Here is a 21,599-nt window from a genome sequence, read left to right as displayed (position 1 = left end):
TCAGACCATGCCTGCTGTCACTCACTGGACCATTCTATCCTATGACAGGATCTGTGGTAGGGTGATGTGACTCTCTTGACTCACTGATTTTCTCATTCAGTCCCTATTTGATTTCTAAGTGGTATGGTGGTGTAGGTTGGGTTCCATGAACATAGATGCTAAGATTTCATGCAGAAAGTTTGTTGTGGAGTTCTCTTGGGAACAACAGCTGTACAGGATTGAAGAAAGTAGTGTAGGGTAGAAGGAGAAATTGAACTGTAATAAAGTTGAAACAAAAGTTTTAGCTGTTGCCATGTGGAAACCTATAGCTGGGATGGCTGTTCAGATTGGTTGTGGATTGAGGCAATAGTATCAGGCCTTTGTACACCAGCCCTGACCAATCATTGGATGTGAACTGACCCTAGGTAGGGCTGATAGGGATTACCCTTTGCTTTGAGGCAATTTCTGATAAGGAAGCTAGTCCTCAGCACACTAGACTTCTGTCAGTTGGAGAAATGAGTGCCTCAGTCTTGAAGGAAAGATCTGGACAGCACATTACAACATCTGCTACATGGACCCACTGGGTGCTATATCCCATACCTATGGCACATCATAGAACATGAACTATGTGTGCTATGTGTCCTGTACCTATGCCATATCATAGAATAGAACATGTACTATAAACTCACCATCACTCTCACTGTTTCGTATATCTTTGGACCAAATACGTTGGTTCTAAGAACTATGCTTCAGATGCTTTCAGCAGCTGAAATGTGTATCTTGAAATGTGTGTCTTTGTTGGTGGTGATGTCTCTGTTCTCCATGGTGATGTATATGAATCTCATATCCAGCTATTTCCTAGAAATGGAGATGACTAATCACATCCGCTAATACCCTCTATAATAAAGGTATCTTTTATAAAGACTCTGATTATAAACTTCCTCAATGATAGCCTACTCGATAAGGACATGAAATTTGTTCTCAGTCATATTTTTTTATTAAAATTTTTTTACATTTATTTTTGAGGGAGAGAGAGAGTGTGAGCAGGGAAGGGGCAGAGAGAGGGAGACACAGAATCTGAAGCAGGCTCCAGGCTCTGAGCTGTCAGCACAGAGCCCAACACAGGGCTCCAGCCCACAAACTGTGAGATCATGGCCTAAGCAGAAGTTGGACACTCTACTGACTGAGCCACCCAGGTGCCCCCTCAGTCATATCTTTTATGGAATGAATATTAGCTCATGAATAGTTCTTCCTATTAAAAGATCCTGTTGAAGGAACCTAATTATATTAATTGTACATCTCTGGCCTACTATACAAAATGAAAATATTTGGTAACCTTACTTTGGAGTTGCATATTATAAGGCCAAATGTAAAGGCACTATATACAGAAGTCAATAAAATATAACTTAATTTTTGTAAGATAAAGAATGAAAAAAGCCCTGATATATAGTTATAAATATTTTTATATGATTAGGAGCAGAGAGAACAGTATGAAGCACATGTACTAGATTGTTGATATTGTTTGTGTAGCAGAGATGGGTGGGGGTAGAGTGAAAAGTAGATTAAGAATTAAGTGGTGGTGGTAGAGAGTAGGAAGGAGAAAATAAAGGAGTCCACCAGAAAAAAAAATCTCATTCATGTAAACTTGACATATGTGAAAGAGTGTGTGATTTGTGTATACAAGAATACATGAAAGATTGGTCACTAAAGTATTAATGGTGGTTAGCTCAGAGTGGTGGGAGTTTAGATAACTTTAAAAATATTTTTATGTTTTATTGTTTGATAATTACTACAATGAGCATTTATATATTGAGCAAAGAGCAAGGTATTTTTTTTTTCTCTGTGGGTGAGAAGAATCACTGCATTAAGGAAATCTTTCCTGAATACCAATAAGTATCAGGGTATCTCTTGGAATTAAAAAGAAAGCCAAATTAATAAAAGTACGTGAAATACACAAAGTACATTCCAGCTTACATGTTTCTGGCTCAAAGAATTAGTTCTGAATGTAATATTTTAAATATAAGTATAATATTTATACTTTGATGTCCTTTAAAGATTGATTTTTGTATTTCAATACCCAAATGATATATTTCTTCATTGTCCTCTGTTTCTTTTTACATCTATTTGTATCTATCTTAATTGTTGAATTATGAACTGAGTTATATCTTTTAATAGGAAGAACTATTCATATTTATTTTGATTAAAGATGCTCATTACTCATTAATGTATCAATAGGTGTGGCCAATTATAAATCACAATGGGTAGTAAGTGCCCTGTGGACCTGTATTCTAGAAATACTTCTTTTCTGTGTATTGTGGCATACTTGTAAATAGATTGTGATCTGTGAATGGTTAAGTGCATTTTTTTTTCTTTAAGAACTTGCCATGCTTTCTCACTTCTTAATATTACTGGCTTTTATCTGTACTCTTTTTTCACTTGCTCTCATACCAATTTATAATTCCTTTGTTTATATCACATCTTGTCCATTTGCCACTTGTTTATGAGCCCTGCAAGAAAAGGAAATATATCTTACTTCTGTATATTAGTCATTTCTAGCTCAGTGTCTAGCATATTACATATATTTAATTGTTTTAATGAATAAATGATTATGGAGGAAAATAGTACAACAATAATAAAAATATAGCCACTTTCAATTTTTCATAGTTTATTTAATCTCATGGGTCCTCAAAAGAGGAAGAATTTTCCTACTTTGCTCCAATAGAACCAAGGAATTTTTAGTGAGATGACATCAAGAGGTTGTCAGTTTTCTTCTTTTTCATTTTCTATCAATAATCAGTCCTCTTCCTAATTTCCCAAAGAATCAAAGAATTATGAAAAAAGTTTCCCTGGTTCTAATTTTATACTGGAATAGTTGTAAGATTTATTTTTCAGTGTTAACATTAATGTTAAATGTTTTAATCTATGTTTAAATCTAGTATATGCGAATAGAAAGAAGTTTTAAAAATACATAGGCATATACAGTGAAAATATCTCCTTCTTTCCCTACCCCAAACACCCAATTAACTTTCTCAAAAACAGCCCCTGTCTTAGTTTCTTCTTTCTTCTTCAAGAAGCACATAATGTATTTCTGAACATAAATATATACATACTCATATAATTTTTCTTCACGTGAGAGATAGCCCAAGACAGCGATCTTTTTCATTTTGTTTTTCATTTAATGATATACTTTCAGGGTAGCTTTAGATCAAAAGATGTGTACAGATCTTAATTTTTAACAGTTATATAGTATATTTCATTCTGTGGTTGTATAGTAATTCAAAGTCCTTAACTGATAGGAATTTAGATCGTTCCAATATTTTTCTATTGGAAACAGTAGTCAGTATTCTTGTAGATATACCATTTTTTTTATATGTGGATATACTATTCAGGTTAATATCTAGGAATAGAATTTCTGAGTCAAAATGAATGCTTTTTAAATTTTGATAATTTTTGTCAAAATGTCCTCCATAAGTATTGTACCAATTTTGCTCTACTAGCAAAGGAATAGATTGATGCTTTTCCCAACATCATGTTTGATCTTCATCAACTTTTGTATTTCTCTAATTCTGAATAAAATAGAATGTCTTTTAGATATTTGAAAATATTTGCTGTATTCTTTTTTTTATACATTTGGCACCTTTTCTATTGTGCCGAGGCTAGAAGATATTTATATGTATTAAGATATTAATCTTTTGTCTGTAATTCATGTTACTATGACAGATATTCTGAAAGGCAGAAATATAAGCTGAACTGGAAGAGTAAGGACAATTTGCTGTTGTTAAAAGAGTAATAGAAAACTTTAGGTTTTGGCCTAGGATTGTATTCTTGTGTAATTTGTAAGGTCAAATACAAATAAATATTTAGGGGCTGACTGATATTCAACATAGTATTGGAAATCCTAGCCTCAACAATCAGACAACACAAAGGAATAAAAGTATCCAAATTAGCAACAAGGAAGTCAAAGTTTCTTTTTTCACAGATGATCTGATAATCTATATGGAAAACCCAAAATATTCACCAAAAAAACTGCTAGAACTGATCCATGAATTCAGCAACGTTGCAGGATATAAAATCAATGCACAGAAATCAGCTGCATTCCTATACATCAATAATGAAATAACAGAAAGTGAAAACAAGGAATCAATCTCATTTACAATTGCATCAAAAACCATAATATACCTCGGAATAAACCTAACCAGAGGTGAAAATTTTTTTCACTGAAAACTATAGAGAGCTTATGAAAGAAATTGAAAATGAAACAAAAAATAGAAAAATATTTTATGCTCATGGATTAGAAGAACAAATATTGCTAAAATGTTGATACTACCCAAAGCAGTCTACATATTCAATGCCATCCCTATCAAAATAACATCAGCATTATTCACAGAGCTAGAAGAAACCGAAAATTTGTATGGAACCAGAAAAGACCCCAAATAGCCAAAGCAATCTGGAAAAAGAAAACCGAAGCTGGAGACATCACAATCCTGGACTTCAAGCTGTATTACGAAGCTGTAATCATCAAGACAGTATGGTATTGACACAAAAACAGACACTCAGATCAAAGGAACAGAATAGAGAACCCAGACACCGATCCCCAAATGTATGGCCAACTAATCTTTGACAAAGCAGGGAAGAATATCCAATGGAATAAAGACAGTCTCTTCAGCAAATGGTTCTGGGAAAACGGACAGCGATGTGCAGTAAAATGAACCTGGACCACTTTTTTACACCAGACACAAAAATAAACTCAAAATGAATAAAATGCCTAAATGTAAGACAGGAAGCCATCAGAGAAAGCAGGCAAAAACCTCTTTGACCCTGGCCGCAGCAACTTCTTACTCAACACATCTCCAGAGGCAAGGGCAACAAAAGCAAAACTGAACTGTTGGGACCTCTTCAAGAAAAAAAAGCTTCTGCACAGCGAAGGAAACAATCAGCAAAACTAAAAGGCAACTGACAGAATGGGAGAAGATATTTGCAAATGACATATCATAAAGGTTAGAATACAAAATCTATAGAGAACTTATCAAACTCAACACCCAAAAAATGAATAATCCAGTGAAGAATTGGGCAAAAGACATGAATAGACTTTTCTCCAAAGAAGACATCCAGATGGCTAACAGATACATGAAAAAATGCTCAATATCACTCATCATCAGGGAAACACAAATTAAAACCACAAAAAGATAGCACCTCACGCCTGTCAGAATGACTAAAATGAACAACTCAGGCAATGACAGATGTTGGCGAGGATGTGGAGAAAGAGAATCTCTTTTGCACTGCTGGTAGAAATGTAAATTTATGCAGCCACTCTGGAAAACAGTATGGAGGTTCCTGAAAAAATTAAAAATAGAACTACTCTATGACCTAGCAATTGCACTACTAGGTATTTATCCAAGGGATACAGATGTGCTGTTTCGAAGGAGCACATACACCCCAATGTTTATAGCAGTGCTATCAACAATAGCCAAAGTATAGAAAGAGCCCAAATGTCCATTGACAGATGGATGGATAAAGAAGATGTGGTATATATACAATAGAATATTACTTGGCCATCAAAACGAATGAAATCTTGCCATATGCAACTCTGTGGATAGATCTAGAGGGTATTATGCTCAGCGAAATTAGAGAAAGACAAATACCATATGGCTTTACTCATATGTGGAATTTAAGATACAAAACAGGGAAGGGAAGGGAAGGGAACATAAGGGAAGGGAAGCAAAAAGAATATAAAAATAAGAAGAGGGACAAAACATAAGAGACTCTTAAATATAGAGAACAAACAGGGTTGCTGGAGAGGTTGTGGGTGGGGGGGATGGGCTAAATGGGTAAAGGGCATTAAGTAAGACACTTGTTGGGATGAACACTGGGTGTTATACATAGGGAATAAATCACTGGAATATATTCTTGAAATCATTATTACACTATATGCTAACTAAGTTGCATGCAAATTAAAAAATAAATAAATAAAATTAAAAAAATAAATTGGAGGCTGAATTATCCTTGTTGAAAACTAGTGAAGACACTTTCCCTCTCCCCCACCTTTTTTTTTTTGAGCTTTTACTTTAGAAAACTTGTAATTAGATTTTTTTTCTGTCTTTGAAATGTATGTAAAAATTAAATCTAAGTGAGCCTCTTGCCAACTTTATGACTCAGAAGTGTCTTTGTCAGGGACCTAAGAAGTCTCCTGAAATATAATCATCAATGTGGATGCTGCCCCTATCTTCCATTTTCCATGGTAGCTTAGAAGCCTAGCTTTGGTGGCCTATCTGCTAAGTTGCAAAACTATGTCAGGTAATAAAGATGTGTGTATTTTTCCTTTGTATGAAGCCAATTAGCAAACAAAGATGGCCATCCAATTATCAGGTGAATCTATGATGAATTATGTATGACAAAGTGTGCTGTCAAATCTTTTTGAGAACTAGTTCCTATTTATCTTGAGAACATGTATGTAAATGGTTTGTATTTGCTTGGCTATATAAAGGAATGAGATTTCTTTATGTCTTTGCCATCTCTTATCAGATTGCCTGTGATTCACATATTCTCTTGCTTTAATGCTTATTCAATAATAAAACTGTTTCTTTCTCTTCTACTTTTGTGGATAGGTTTTCTGTCTTGGCAGGAGATATTTTTAATTCTATTTCTGCAACAAATTCTACTAAGTTTTTTCAATCTATGACTCTGTCATTTCTAAAATTAGGGAGATGAGTTCATCTTTGAGACCCCTTATAGCCCCATAAATTCTAGGAAAGAAGCTGTATGGTGTATAAGGTTCAAAAACAATATAAACAATTTTCTGAGTGATGTCAGGTAGTCTTCTTTTTCGCTAAGAAATTAAAAACAGATTCTGCCCCCAAATGTTTTAAACCAAGGCTCTTACTTTTATGTTCTCAACAATGTTTTCATAGCATGTTTCATATCTTTGTTCCTCAGACTATATATTATAGGGTTGATGAGTGGAGTAACTACAGAATAAAACAAAGTCACCATCTTCTGCATCCCAGCTTCACGCTCAGACGTTGGGCTCACATACATGACCATCACTGAGCCATAGAACAGTGAAACCACTGCCAGATGGGACCCACAGGTGGAGAAAGCTTTTCTTCGTCCAGCTGCTGAAGGGGCCCTCAACACAGCTCTCAGAACAAGAGCATAGGACACCACGATAAAGAAAAAGGGAATAAATAAGAGCAGAGAACTTAAGGTGGAGCTAGTTAACTCTATTGCAGGGGCTCTAGTACAGGTGAGGGCCAACAGGGGACCAGGATCACACAGGAAGTGGTCAATAATCCTGGATCCACAGAAGGACATTTGCGAGATGATGATGATTGGAATCAAGAACCAGAGGAAACCAAATACCCAGCAGCTGATCACAAGATTGGTGCAGAGATATCCAGTCATAATGGTTGGATAGTGTAGAGGCCGGCAGATGGCAAGGTACCGATCAAATGCCATAATGGCCAAGAAAAAGCATTCTGTAGAACCCAAGGAGAAGAAAAAGTAGAACTGGAGAAAGCACCCAGAGAAGGAGATGACCTTGGTGTCAGAGAGGAAGTTGGCTAACATGTTGGGGACAGTGGAGGTGACATACCAGATCTCTAGGAAGGAGAAGTTGGCGAGCAAGATGTACATGGGGGTGTGGAGTCTCTGATCCCAGCGCACAGCACAGATGATGGACCCGTTGCCCATGAGGGTCAGGAGGTAGGCAACAGAGAAGAGCACAAAGAGGAGGATCTGCTCCTCCCTGGAGCAAGGGAAGCCCAGGAGGATGAAGCCAGTGATGGTGCTGGAGGTGTTGGGGGTGTTGGAGATATTCATGTATCTGGGAGCTGTGAAAAGACCATCAAATTATTGAATGTCTGTGTATATGGGGACCCACATATGTATTGAAACCACTCTGTGGAATGCAATAAACATTTATATGTCACTAGTTAGTATTTTTGTCTAATCCGGAAATATTGTTCTGGCTTAGTCATTGGACTGAAAAACACAAGCAGCCAGTGAATATCAGTGGATAGACAGAAATGTTTCTTTATTGTGAAATATATGGAAACATGCTTAATACATAAACTTATAGCTTAATAAGTCATTATACATAAACCTCCATAGTAACTACCACCAAGATCAAGAAATAGACTAACACTTGCATCCTAGAATCCTCTCTCATGCTCCATCACAATCACTATCCTCTGCCTCTCTATTCCTCCAATTGTAACATTCTCTTTTCCTTAAGGTAATCGCTTCTTTGTTTTTATTTTAATAAAAAAGTATGTATTCCTAAACAAAAATATTTGGTTTTTCTTGTTTTTCTACTTTACATAAAGGAAAGTATACATTTGGATGGCTTCTTTTGCTCAACAGTAAGTTCGTGAAATTCATGTTGTTGCATGTATCTGCAGTTTTTCCATTTTTCCTTCTCTATACTATTACATTCCATGAATAAACCGTAACATAGATTAATTATTAGCTACCAGGAATAATGCTACTATGAATATAAAGTTCATTTTTCTTGGTTCACACATGCATGCATTTCTATATGCTGGATAATAGAATATGTGCATCTTCAATTTTATTAGATTAGAGTCAACAGTGTTCCATCATTGTTGGACTATTTTCTGCTTACATGACAGTACATGAGAGCTCTGATTGTCAACACCCTTTTCTAATACTAAGGTCTATATTTACCAGAGCCTGGGGAATGATGTATAGAGTGCATTTTAACTGCTTTCTCTTTTTTGTTTTCTTCTGGTGATATTAGACTGGGTAGTTCTCCTCTTGGCAGTAATTTTTTCCAGAGTAGGTGGTTACATCAGAACAGCTCTGCTTTCAGGAGAGAATAGTCCAGAAGTGATTAAGAAAAAATAAATAAATAAATAAAAATAAAAAAAATAGAAAAGAAAAAAGGAAAAAGAAAAAAAGAAAAAAAAAACTATCCTCAAACTTGGTTTAGGATAACATTGTAATGCATGATGTAATTCACAGCCACTTCTGGGAAGTCTGTTATCCATCTTACATGAACATTGAGTCTTATGATCAGTCTTTTAATTTAAATAAGACATTTCTTTACTGTACCTCCCACTTTTCCTGTATGCCTCTTCCAAGAGAGAATTCTTTGAAGTGGCTCACTCAGAAGCATCTTACTGAGCAGAAAGTTTCAAATAGAACTTTTTCATAGGCTCAAAATCAGTTTGTGTAAGTTTACCAGAAGTGACTGGGAATTAGCATAATGCTTTGCACTTACACAGCTCTTAATGAATATTCATAAAAATGATTGAATAACACACTTTTTTCAGTTTCCAGAGAGAGATCGCACCCACAGAGCTATTTGTGGACAAAGCTAATTCAAATTGTGTGGCCTTGGAGCAGCAGACCCTTAGGACTAATGGAATCACTTTTCTGTTTTAAGGTAATGAACTCACTGATTCTATTTGGCAATGCAATCTACCAATTTCAGGAATAAAAGATTCAAATTGTAGCAAATAGCTTTAGTTCACTTCTGTTAATATAGTTCTCCAGCCATCTAGGGTAGGTACAGTTGAGGGATAGGATGAACATTAATTTGGCTTTGTGGAAATAGGTCTTTGATTGTCTGGCCTGGGAATATGACTACAAAATCCACTGGTTTCTATTCCAGCTCTATGAACTGTGGAACCTGATACTATTGATCCAAAGTTAAGGTACACGGATCAGGAAACTTGAAAAGAGGAGAAAGCTTCCTTCTAGTCACTGCTTGGGAGTGCCTCAAGGCAGAATGAGTTTAGAAGGTTATACATTTGCATAATGGCTTTATGCTTTTCTGAGTTAAAACAACAACAATAACAACAACAATAAAACCTTTGTTAAATAATCCTGTCCTCAATCCTGGGTCTTAGTTATTATAGCCTCTGTAAATAGGGCATGCCTAAGGAACATGAAAAATATCTATTTCCATTATCTGGATTATAGTATCAATTAAACAATCAAATTATTTTTGAGAGTCGCATAGTTATCCAAGGAATCTGACAGTGGTCTATTGATGATAGTGTATTTTTGTGTTGATTTAAGAAGATTTGTGATAGGGGACCAGCAAACTGAGTAATAATTTAGAATTTATAATCTGTGTACCAAAGCTTCCCTTTCAGAGACAGATCTAGGTCTGGATTTCATATGATTTTCATGACATGGGGGACTCATCTGGTCAATAAAATTTCCCAAGGTCCTGCTATTTTATATCTTAACTTATATTACAGTGAGGCTTTTAGAGCCTCAGCTGTGGGAGGAACAGGTTCTGGTTCTTGTGCCATAAACTTACACTTTCTAAATGCCCTTTCCTTTCTGATTTTAAGAACATGTGGCTAGGGACTGAGATTAAGTTTCAGATACCAAATATTCAATTTTTTGAAGGCAAACTTAAATCAGACATAAAATATCTAACATACATTTGCATTACCTTACACTGTTCTCATTCAGGATGAACATATTCACAATGTGGTCTTTTCTGAAGCAACCATTTTTCCAAATGCCCTGTTCTTCGAATGGGGTTGTTAACAAATGTTGGATCCATGACAATACATTAACTGCTAATGAATGGAAGAAGTGGCTCAAAATAAAATTTACTTAATGTGTGAAATTCACTTATGGACTTTAAATTCAGTAAAATTTTCAGTAGGTCAAAATAATTCATTACTAATTGTGTTTGGGGCATTTTTAACCAAAGTGTTTTGTAGGATGTTTCTAAAAGGTTATGTTTTGCAATAATCACATTGTCCATTGCCTCAAAATATTTTCAGCAGTTTGAATGGCTTAATGTTTAAGGACTTACTTTTCCTGGTTTAGTCTAATTTTACATCCCTTCCTTTCTTTTGCACTTCACATCCAATGCATCAGCAAGATGCTTCTGTTTCTAAACTATGACTCACATCATGCACTTCTCTTTGTCTTCACTGTTTTCTCCCAATTTCAAATGACATCCTTTCTTCCTTGGACTTCTGCAGCAGCAACCTAACACAAGTCCTTGCTTCTACTTTTGTTCCTCTACCCTCAATTTTCCGAGCAGCAGCATATTACTCCTTAAAAATGGAAAAATCAATCATGTTAGACTTTTGAGTAAAACCATTTCTTCTCAGAACAGTTCTGTGTCAGGAAGTCTCACAAAGCTGTTCTAGAAAGCTAGGAGGGATTCTAGAAAATAAGAATAGCCATCATCATTTTATGCTCAATCTAATATATTTAACAGGACTGTATTGCTACTCATGTTTTATCACTTAGCTCATTTGTACAGAAGAAACTATATGCTTACCTGCCACAAGTCTTAGCTGGAGCTGTCAGGGGAAAAAAAAAAAAGACTGATTCCCACTGCAGAGGGGGCTGTGAATATCACTGTGTTTATGACTCCATGCTGAGTTAGTCGACTGAGTTAATTAGCAACAATCATCTTGTTTTGGTTTACTTGTTTAATTAGTCAACCTAGGAAAGGTTGAAATAGACCACATGAGTGAGCCAGGTCATGCCATACACAGTTGGAGGAAGACATTTCCTGATCTTGGTATGTTCATGTGTTGGCCCTCTCTCCACAGCCAGGTTAGAAATGTCTCATGACAACTCAATTTCCTCCTTTAGCTGGTTTGTATAGTTTCAGTGAGGGGGTTGTCACATCAGTAACATTGGTAATCTGTTTCTAGAAAATACTTAAAAGTAAGGATAATTTTCCCAATTAGGCCGGCAGGCCGGTGTGCATAACAGAAAAATATTGGATTTAGAGTCAAGAGCTTTTTTTATTAGTCATAGGAAATTAATACTCAGTTACCTTAAAGTAGGCATAAAAACACCCTCTTTAAAGGGTTGCTGTAAAGATTATTGAATGAGATAAATGCCTGTGGAAGTACCTTGTCCATTGCCTGACCAGTAAAAGCTTAAGAAATATTGGTTGTATGTGTATGGCTATAGCAAATTTGAAGAGAGCTGCAGGTAAAAGCTAGGAGATTATGACTTTTGCTCTTCTCCATACTTCATAAGCTTATTACCTGGATCAGCAAAGGGAGTTCCAAACTGAAGCTTCTCAAATTTTCTGTTTTATTTTCTTAGAGAGATGACAGTAATTAGGAGAAAAGAGGTGGAAGTGATTGTGATGAGGATCCTTGATTTTGTTTGTGGAAGGGTGGAGGGTTTATAAGCAGAGCCTGTCAGGAAGTAGTCCCTGTTTTTTGTTTTTTTTTGCTTTTTTTTTTTAATCCTTGAGGATCCATTTACTGTTTCTAAAAGGAAAACAGTGTCAAGAGACATTTTTCTGCTTGTTATTCACTTCCCTTGGGACCTACCTTAACTTTTTTTTTTCCTATAATATTTTTTTCCCTGTTTTAAACCTCTCACAAGTAGAATGACATTTTAACAAATCAATCGACTGGTTGTTTTATTAATTAATTGACCAATAAGTCTATCCCTAACTTCTCTAAGTGTGCCCCTGTTCAATTCATGCCTCTTACCCCACTCTGAACTCACTCCCCAGGTAGCCACTGATATTTCTCTCACTGTAGATGTTTGCATTTCCTACAGCATTATATAAGTGGAATAATACCATGCTCCTTTTTTTTTTTTTTTTTTTTTTTTTTTTTTTTTTTTGGTCTACTTCCTTTTACTCAGCACAATTATTTTGAGATTCATCCATGTTGTTGCATCTGTCAATAGACCATTCTTTTTATTGCTGAGTAATATGTAATATGTATGTATATGTAATATGTACGTAAAGATGTATAAGAATTTATTAATCCATTCACCTTTTGATGGGTGTGGGTTGTTTCTAGTTATTAGAAATAAACTATGTTATTAGAAGTAAACCTGCTAGGAACATTTGTGTATAAGACTTTGTATGTCATATGCTTTTTCCTGTTAGGTAAATAGCTATGGGTGAAATGGCTTTATCAAGTGGTAGATATATGCTTAACTTTCTAAGAAGCTGCCAACGTGTTTTTCCAAAGTTCCTGTACCATTTTACATTCACACTAGCAGTGTATGAGAGTTCCAGTGCATTTATATCATCACCAACACTGGTATGGTTGGTCTTTTTTTTTTTTTTTTAACGTTTATTTATTTTTGAGACAGAGAGAGACAGAGCATGAATGGGGGAGGGTCAGAGAGAGAGGGAGACACAGAATCTGAAACAGGCTCCAGGCTCTGAGCGGTCAGCACAGAGCCAAACACGGGGCTCGAACTCATGGACCGCGAGATCATAACCTGAGCTGAAGTCGGACGCTTAACCGACTGAGCCACCCAGGCACCCCATGGTTGGTCTTTTTAATTTTAGTCATTCTGGTATGTATACAGTAGTAACTCATTGTGTTTTTAACTTGTAATTCCCTTATGACTAGTGATGTTTAAATATATTTTCATTTTCTTATGTCATTTGTATATGTGCTGTTCAATGTCTGCTCGAATATTTTATCAATATTTTTATTGGGTCATTTTTTTTCTTTTTTTAAAAATTGTTTTTTTAATGTTTATTTTTTTGGAGAGAGAGAGACAGAGCTTGAACAGGGGAAGGGGCAGAGAGAGAGGGAGATACAGCATCTGAAGCAGGTTCCAGGCTATGAGCTGCAGCACTGAGCCTGAGGCGGGGCTCAAATCCACAAACTGTGAGATTATGACCTGAGCCAAAATCCAACACTTAACCAACTGAGCCACCCAGGAGCCCCTTTTAAAGTTTTTTTTTAATGTTTATTTATTTTTGAGAGACAGAGACTGTAAGTGGGGGAAGGGCAGAGAGAGAGGAAGAAACAGAAGCTGACACAGGCTCCAGGCTCTGAAATGTCAGTGCAGAGCCGGAGGTGGGGCTCTAACCCATGAACTGGGAGATCATGACCTGAGTTGAAGTCAGATGCTTAACTGACTGAGCCACCCATGTGCTCTGGGTCATTTGTTTTCTTGTTGTTGACTTTTGAATGTTCTTTACATATTCTGATTGCAAGTCCTTCAACAGATTTTTAAACCTTTTTAGTATTTTAGTTAACATACAGTGAAATATTGGTTTTAGGAGAATTCAGTGATTCATCACTTACATAAAACATGCAGTGCTTATCACAAGTGCCGTCCTTAATAACCATCACCCATCTAGCCCATCTCCTACCCACCTTCCTCCATCTGCTTTCAGTTTGTTCTCTATTGTTAAGAGTCTCTTGTGGTTTGTTTCCCTTTCTTCTCTTCCCCCCACCCCCATATGTTCATTTGTTTTGTTTCTTAAATTCCACATATGAGTGAAATCTTATGATATTGTATTTCTCTGACTTATTTCACTTAGCATAATACAGTCTAGCTCCAGCTGTATCATTGCAAATGGCAAGATTTCATTATTTTTGATGGCTGTATAATATTCCATTGCATATATACATAACAGTTCTTCTCTATCCATTCATCAGTCAGTGGATCATAGGGTAGCTCTATTTTTAGTTTTTTTTTGAGGAACCTCCATACTGTTCTACAGAATGTCCACACCAGTTTGCATCCCCACCAGCAGTGCAAGAGCATTCCCCTTTCTCTGCATCTTTGCCAACACCTATTGTTTATTGTGTTAATTTTAGCCATTCTGACAGGTGTGAAGTGCTGTCTTGTTGTTTTGACGCGTATTTCCCTAATGATGAGTGATGTTGAGCATCTTTTTGTCTGTTAGCCACCTGGGTATCTTCTTTGGAAAAGTGGTTATTCATATCTTCTGCCCATTTCTTAACTGGATTGTTTTTTTGGATATTGAGTGTGATAAGTTCTTTATAAAGTTTTGATACTAACCCTTTATGAGGTATGTTGTTTGCAGTATCTTCTCCCATTCCGTAGGTTGCCTTTTAGTTTTGTTGTTGGTTTCCCTTGCTGGGCAGAAGTCTTTTTTTTTTTTTAATTTTTTAAAAGTTTACTTATTTTTGAGAGACAGAGACAGAGCCCAAGTTGAGAAGGGCAGAGAGAGAAGGAGACACAGAATCCAAAGCAGGCTCCAGGCCATGAGCTGTCAGCACAGAGCTTGATATGGGATTCTAACCCACAAACTATAAGATCCTGACCTCAGCTGAAGTCGATGCTTGACTGACTGAGCCACCAAGTCACTCTCAGAAGTTTTTTATCTTGATGAAGTCCCTGTAGTTCATATTTGCTCTCATTTACCTTGCATTTGGCAACATGTCTAGTAAGAAGAGTTAATACCTATTCTTTTCAAACTGTTCTAAAAATAGAAATGGAAGGAAAGCTTCCAAACCCATCCTATGATGCCAGCATTACTTTGATTCCAAAGTCAAAGACCCCACTAAAAAGGAGAATTACAGGCCAATATCCCTGATAAACATGGATGCAAAAATTCTCAGCAAGATACTAGCAAATCAAATTCAATACTACATTAAAAGAATATTCACCATGATCAAGTGGGATTTATTCCTGGGCAGTAGGGCTGGTTCAATATTCACAAATCAATCAATGTGATACACCACATTAATAAAAGAAAAGATAAGAATCACATGATCCTGTCAATAGATGCAGAAGTATTGACAAGATACAACATTCATTCTTGATAAAAATCATCAATAAAATAATAGATGGAATATATCTTGGCACCATAAATGCCATATACAAAAGACCCATAGTTAATATCATCCTCAATGGGGAAAAAGTGAGAGCCTTTCCCCAAAAGTCAGGAACAAGACAAGGATGCCCACTCCCACCATTACTGTTCAATATAGTATTGGAAGTCTTAGCCTTAGCAGACAACGAAAAGAAATAAAGGGAATACAAAGTGGTAAGGAAGAAGTCACACATTTGCTATTTGCAGACGATATGATCCTCTATGTAGAAAACTCAAAAGACTCCACCCCAAAATTGCTGGAACTAATACATAAATTCAGCAAAGTTGCAGGATACAAAATCAACTTGTGGAAATCTGTTGCATTTCTATATGACAATAACAAAGCAGCAGAAAAACCAAAGAATCAATTCCATTTACAATTGCACCAAAAACAATAAGTTACCTAGGAGTAAATCCAGCTAAAGAGGTAAAATATCTGTACCCTGAAAACTTATGAAAAAAATTGAAGAAACACAAAGAAATGGAAAAACATTTCATGCTCATGGATTGGAAGAATAAACATTGTTAAAATGTCTTTATTACCCAAAGTAATCTACACATTTAATGCAATCCCTATCAAAATACCATCAGCATTCTTCACAGCGCTAGATCAGTGTTAAAATTTGTATGGAACCACAAAAGCCCCCGAATAGCCAAAGCAATCCTGAAAAAGAAAAACAAAATTTGTGGCATCATGATTCTGGATTTCAACCTATATTACAAAGCTGTAGTCATCAAGGCAATATGGTACCTGCACAAAAACAGACAGATGAGTGGAACAGAATATAAAACCCAGAAACGGACCCACAACTCTATGGTTAACTCATTTTTGACAAAGCAAGAAAGAATATCCAATGTAAGAGCAGAATTCTTGTTTCGTTTCTGATTTTAGAGGGAAAGCATTCACTTTCACCATCAAGTATTCATGTCAGATGTAAGTTTTTGAAATGTTCTTTACAGATCAAAAATATTTCAAACTTTGCCACAGTGGCAGTATCGTAGCCAATGAAGCTTATCTGAAGTGTGATTATTGCTAATTGAAAGCTTTTCATAGATCAAAGATGTTTTTGATGAATCGCAGTTCGCTAAGAACTTTTATCAAGAAGGGATGTTGGTTAGAATGTATTTTAATATGTGCAGGTATATTACATATAACTTAGATTCTTATGTGCCAACTTGGGCATTTACATCATCTAACAGGGTTTAAATGGGAAAACTAATGCCAAATTTCAAGCAACCTGGTTCTGAGAAAAGTTTTGCCCTTAGCTTACATTCCATTTGTTAGTTGAGAGTTTGCTATACTAATGTTTCCTTTTTTAAGGAATTATCATGTAAACATCATCAATAATTAAGCCCTACAAAGGGCCTGACAAAATAAAAACTGTTTCTCCGCATCTGGTGTTTTCATGGCAGCATACACTAGTGATGCAAATGGAATATGAGTATTTCCTTAGAAAAACACAGGGAATGAATCTATAAGCTTCATCAATGCAGCCTTTAGTAGCCTATGGCATGTGATCTGAAGTTAGTTGTTTGCCAAGGTGACTCTCCATCTCACAGATTTCTGTTCACTGGTAGAGGCTACTCTCTGCTCTAGAGGGTGACTTGTTCCCATCAAACTGTGTAAGAGAAAACCACAAGTGGGAAGTAATTGGTCCTCATGGCTGCTGAATATCCATATACTGTTTTAATTTCTCTCTTTCTGCTGCCAGGATGCTGAGGGCATTTTGCTCTCACTGCCACTCACCTCAAAATCTGCTCTCTAGTGTCCTACGAATTCCACTCACTATCGTATTAAGATCAAGTTATAGAAATAAAATTCCCTCTTTCCTTATTTCAGCCAGCATATATTATTTTATACATTTAAGAGGAAAATTTCTGAGTAAAAAAAAGAGAACAAAATCAAAGAAAAAATCATGTCTTCAGAATACAAGTATCTTATTTCAAGATAATTAAAACATTTACTTAAAAGTTTTTTTTTGAATAATATAGTTTACTGAATTCATGTACTACTTCCCATGAATAAACCCCTCCCCTGCATTTCAGTCATGCCAGGACTAACTCTTTCCCAAACTTCCCATTTCTTTTTCAGTTCTCAGTCACCCTTTCCTTCAACTCCTCACTTTTCTTTGGATGGCAGGTGTGACAGCTCTGTACAGGTGAATTACTTCCAGTGCAGAAAGAATTTAATAAACTTCGTAAGGCATATATTGTGATAGTAACAGTTCCTTCCATTCTTATGAATACTCCTCCTAAGTCAACTTATACATTATAGAAGAGAACTTTGGTATCCAAATAAGGGGTTATTAATCTTTGACTTGGGTGAACATGCAGTTAGCTCTAAATTTTATTCTTAGTGTATTCTGGGCCAGACTTCTGGAGTAAGGCAGAACATCAGAAAGCTAATATTTGTATCAAAATTCTTAGATCTGGGAAGAATTGCTTTTCTTCTATATAATGCCTTTGAATCTTACTGAGAAATGTTATGAGAAGCAGCTATATAGAACCAGATTATATCTATGTATATCTGTGTCTTTCTATTTATCTATCATCATCTATATCAGATACTTTGGAGGGTCAATATTCACTGTATTTCTTAGTTTCCTTAGTATGAATCCCCATGAAAGAAATTGTTACAGCATTAAGAGCCATTAATTTAGCTTTCCCTGAACCCACGTGTTTTCTTCTCATAGTTAATAAAAATCATACAGCAAATAATGTTTCCCCATTCTTCACTTTGTTTTAAAGGGAGTTCATAACATATTTAGTGGCTTGCTTTAATACAAACATAAAATCTTATCCAAAAATTGTCATTCTATTTTTTTCTTTCTAAGTTGATATTTCTCTTATTTTTTCTTTCATTGCACTTTTCTTTCAGTACATCAGGTCCTTAATGTAACAAGGTGGAATATAGTATAATAAAGGCACATATAAATAAACATGTAACTAAATAAATAGTTCCAAGATAAGAAGAGCTTTTGAAGTGGAAAGGATTTTATTAAGATGGAATTTTTATTAAGCCTTCCTCTATGGTATTAAGCAGGCTTTCCCAGGAGTTCAGATAAAACACTATTTATTGTGTTTTAGAAGGTTCTAGATGATCTGATCCTGCCTATCTCTCTAGCCTCCTATACAATTTTCATTTTGGGTAGCCAAATAAATTATTTAATATTCTTTGAAAACCACAAACTTTAACCTATACTTACATGGGATTTGGTTCCCCTAGAACTTTGCATAGCATATTTTATGACTTTGAAATATCACCTCCTAACAAAGGCACTCTCGAGCCATGTCATCTAAATTACCCACTATCCTACCCAAAACTTTTCTATATTCATATATTCATCTTTTATTGAGATATAGTTGATATGTATAACATTATGTTAGTTTCAGGGATGCAATGTAATGTTTCAGTACCTGTGTAATTATAAAGTCACCATCTGTTAAAAGTTACCACAGATAACATCTGTCATCACACATAGTTACAAATTTTCTTTTCTCCTTTCTTTTGGAATTGACTAACTGGAATTATAGATTTATGTGTTTAGCTGATTATTATCCATCTCCCTCACTAGAATGTAAATTTCACAAAGGCAGGGAATTTATCTTCCACACTGATGTAATTCAGGGCACATCACAGAGGAAATCAATGTTTATGGAATGACTTAGTGAAATGCACCAAATAAACTGAGCACTTTATTTTTGACCAAATAGTTGGGCCAAATAACAAGGAGTGGTTGTCAAATTTCTCTGCATCTGTTTATATCTCAGTCTCTGGGAATCATGAATCACTGGTTTTTGCTCTCTGCTTTTACCTCTTTAGGGCTCTGTGCACCCTTCCTTCACACAAAACTAACCCAAACTGTAATGCCACTATATTATGGTCTTCTTTAAAAATGTAAACCTGTTTCCAGGTGTTTTAATAATTTTGCACAGGTAAGAAGAATGTAATCTAGTCCTTAATTTATAAATGGAGGATTTCAAAATCGATGCAGGAAAATAAACTTCTACTACTTTCATGAATGTTTGACTCACCTATAGTGTTCACTGTAACTCCTTTCACTTTTCTCAGCTAATGTGGGGTTTGTATTTCTCTATGTCACATATTTATTTAAAATAGTGGCGCTATCAGATCAGTTTGTGGATTGTGCTGGTCTAGGTGTATCAGAACCACCTGAGTAACATTAAAATAAGGATTTCCAGGAGTCCAATTCAAGATTCTGATTTAGATATGGAGAAAGTACTGGGAATCTGTTCTTTTAAAAAGCTCCCTAAATAATTATGAAGCAGACAGGTTAAGGAGACAGTGCTTTTAATTATTATTAGTCGTTTGTATGTCAATTAAATAAATAAAAATTTTGGCTCAATTATGATTTGGTTGGCACTAATTTACCTTGAATTTAGTGAGCTAAAAGGGTGTGAATAGTCTTCTAAGGAGTAGAGCAGAGATGTTTAAACAAGCAAAACCAAGTGCAAGAATGTATGCACTTAATAGAAGTCAAAAAAGGGAGGAGTCCAGGGACTAAAATGGGCAAGCAATTATTGGAGGAAAGAATAAAAGAAGAATCTAAAGTCCAGAAATTCAAGTCATTTAAGTCTAATTAACAATGTATGAAATCCTGATTTGAGTACAAGGTATGATTTAATTGAGCATACTATTGTCCATTATGTAACTAGACAGAAATAGATGAATTTGAGTCTGTATTTGAGTCTGCAAATGAATAAAGACCTACTTCTTAAGTGGGAATGGAAGTGGAGAAAAAGAATTAATTCTGATTTTGACCTACTCATGAGTTCTCATTCTCTTTGACTAATTTTTGTGCATATGAATTTTTCTCAAGGCAGCCTTCACGTCATTGTTCCGGAGACTGTAGATCAGTGGGTTTATAAGTGGGGTCACTGATGAGTAGAACAAGGTTACAATATTCTGTATCCCAGCTGCATTTTCAGAGGTTGGGCTGATGTACATGACCATGATGGATCCATAGAAGAGAGACACCACAGCCAGGTGGGAACCACAGGTGGGGAAGGCCTTACATCATCCAGCTGCTGAAGGGACACGCAACACTGCTCTGAGAACCAGGGTGTAGGACCCAAGGATGAAGAAGAAGGTGATGAAGATAATAAGAGAGCTCAATATAGAACAGGAAACCTAATTCCAGGGGCAGGGATGCAGGACAGGGCCAGGAGAGGACCAGGGTCACAGGCAAAGTGGTCAATGGTATTGGGACCACAAAAGGGGAGTTGTGTGATAAAATAGATAGGGACTGGATAGCAGAGGAAGGCTGTGACCCAGCAGAGGGCCACCAGGTTCATGCAGAAGTGGCTACTCATGATGTTAGGATAATGGAGAGGCCGACAGATGGCCAAGTACCGATCAAAAGCCATGAGGGGCAGTAAGAAAGTCTCAGTAATGCCCATGGAGAAGAAGAAATAGAACTGGAAGAAGCAAGCAGTGAAAGAGATGGTTTTGGTCTCAGATAGGAAGTTCTTTAACATATTGGGAACAGTGGTGTTGATGTAACAGATCTCCAGGAATGAGAAGTTGGCCAGCAGAATGTACATGGGGGTGTGAAGCCTGTGATCAAGCTTCACTGCACAGACAATGGCCCCGTTCCCCATCAGTGTCAGGATGTAGGACACAAAGAACAACATGAAAAGGAGGACCTGAATCTCTCTGGAGCACGGAAAACTCAGTAGTATGAATTCGGTCACTGTGCTGACTCCTGACATATTCATGGCTTCCTAAAGGGGTAGAGAGGAAGAAGTGTCAATGACAAAGATGACCTTAATCCTCAGGAATATTTCCTTTGTAGAGATCCCAAACTCCTTCAGATTTTGTAATTCCATTAAATAAATAATATAACTATACTGCTAAAGACCATCAACCTTTCAGAGTGATGGTATGATCAGACTCTGAATCTTTGTATTCTGTCATTTCTCTTTCAGAATTTTCTCATGGTAAAAGAAAAGATCTTAAGTGATAAGCAGCTTGAAGAATGTTAATGACAGTACTAACAAAAGTAGGTAAGTATGAAAATCATGTATT

At 36.0% G+C, this 21,599-nt stretch overlaps 1 protein-coding gene and 2 pseudogenes across 1 annotated transcript; 1 reads left to right on the top strand and 2 right to left on the bottom strand.

The window, feature by feature from the left end:
- Positions 1-6,861: 6,861 nt before the first annotated feature.
- Positions 6,862-7,812, bottom strand: LOC132675811 (olfactory receptor 11G2-like). The gene has a single exon (XM_060628053.3). It carries the CDS (start codon positions 7,795-7,797, stop codon positions 6,862-6,864), a length of 936 nt encoding a protein of 311 aa, XP_060484036.3. The 5' UTR covers positions 7,798-7,812.
- An 8,713-nt stretch (positions 7,813-16,525) lies between these two features.
- Positions 16,526-16,655, top strand: LOC132676255 (U4 spliceosomal RNA; annotated as a pseudogene).
- Positions 16,656-20,347: 3,692 nt separating this feature from the next.
- On the bottom strand, positions 20,348-21,301 carry LOC144616544 (olfactory receptor 11H6-like; annotated as a pseudogene).
- Positions 21,302-21,599: the final 298 nt, after the last annotated feature.

This window comes from Panthera onca, chromosome B3 (genome assembly GCF_046562875.1).
Source record: "Panthera onca isolate mPanOnc1 chromosome B3, mPanOnc1 haplotype 2, whole genome shotgun sequence".
NCBI lineage: Eukaryota > Metazoa > Chordata > Mammalia > Carnivora > Felidae > Panthera > Panthera onca.
The sequence above is the reverse complement of the archived record's forward strand: the minus strand, read 5'-3'. Positions and strand labels throughout refer to the sequence as shown.

What these genes read in the sequence shown, in the direction of transcription:
- LOC132675811 (XM_060628053.3), bottom strand. Translation starts at nt 7,797, where the DNA reads ATGAATATCTCCAACACCCCCAACACCTCCAGCACCATCACTGGCTTC.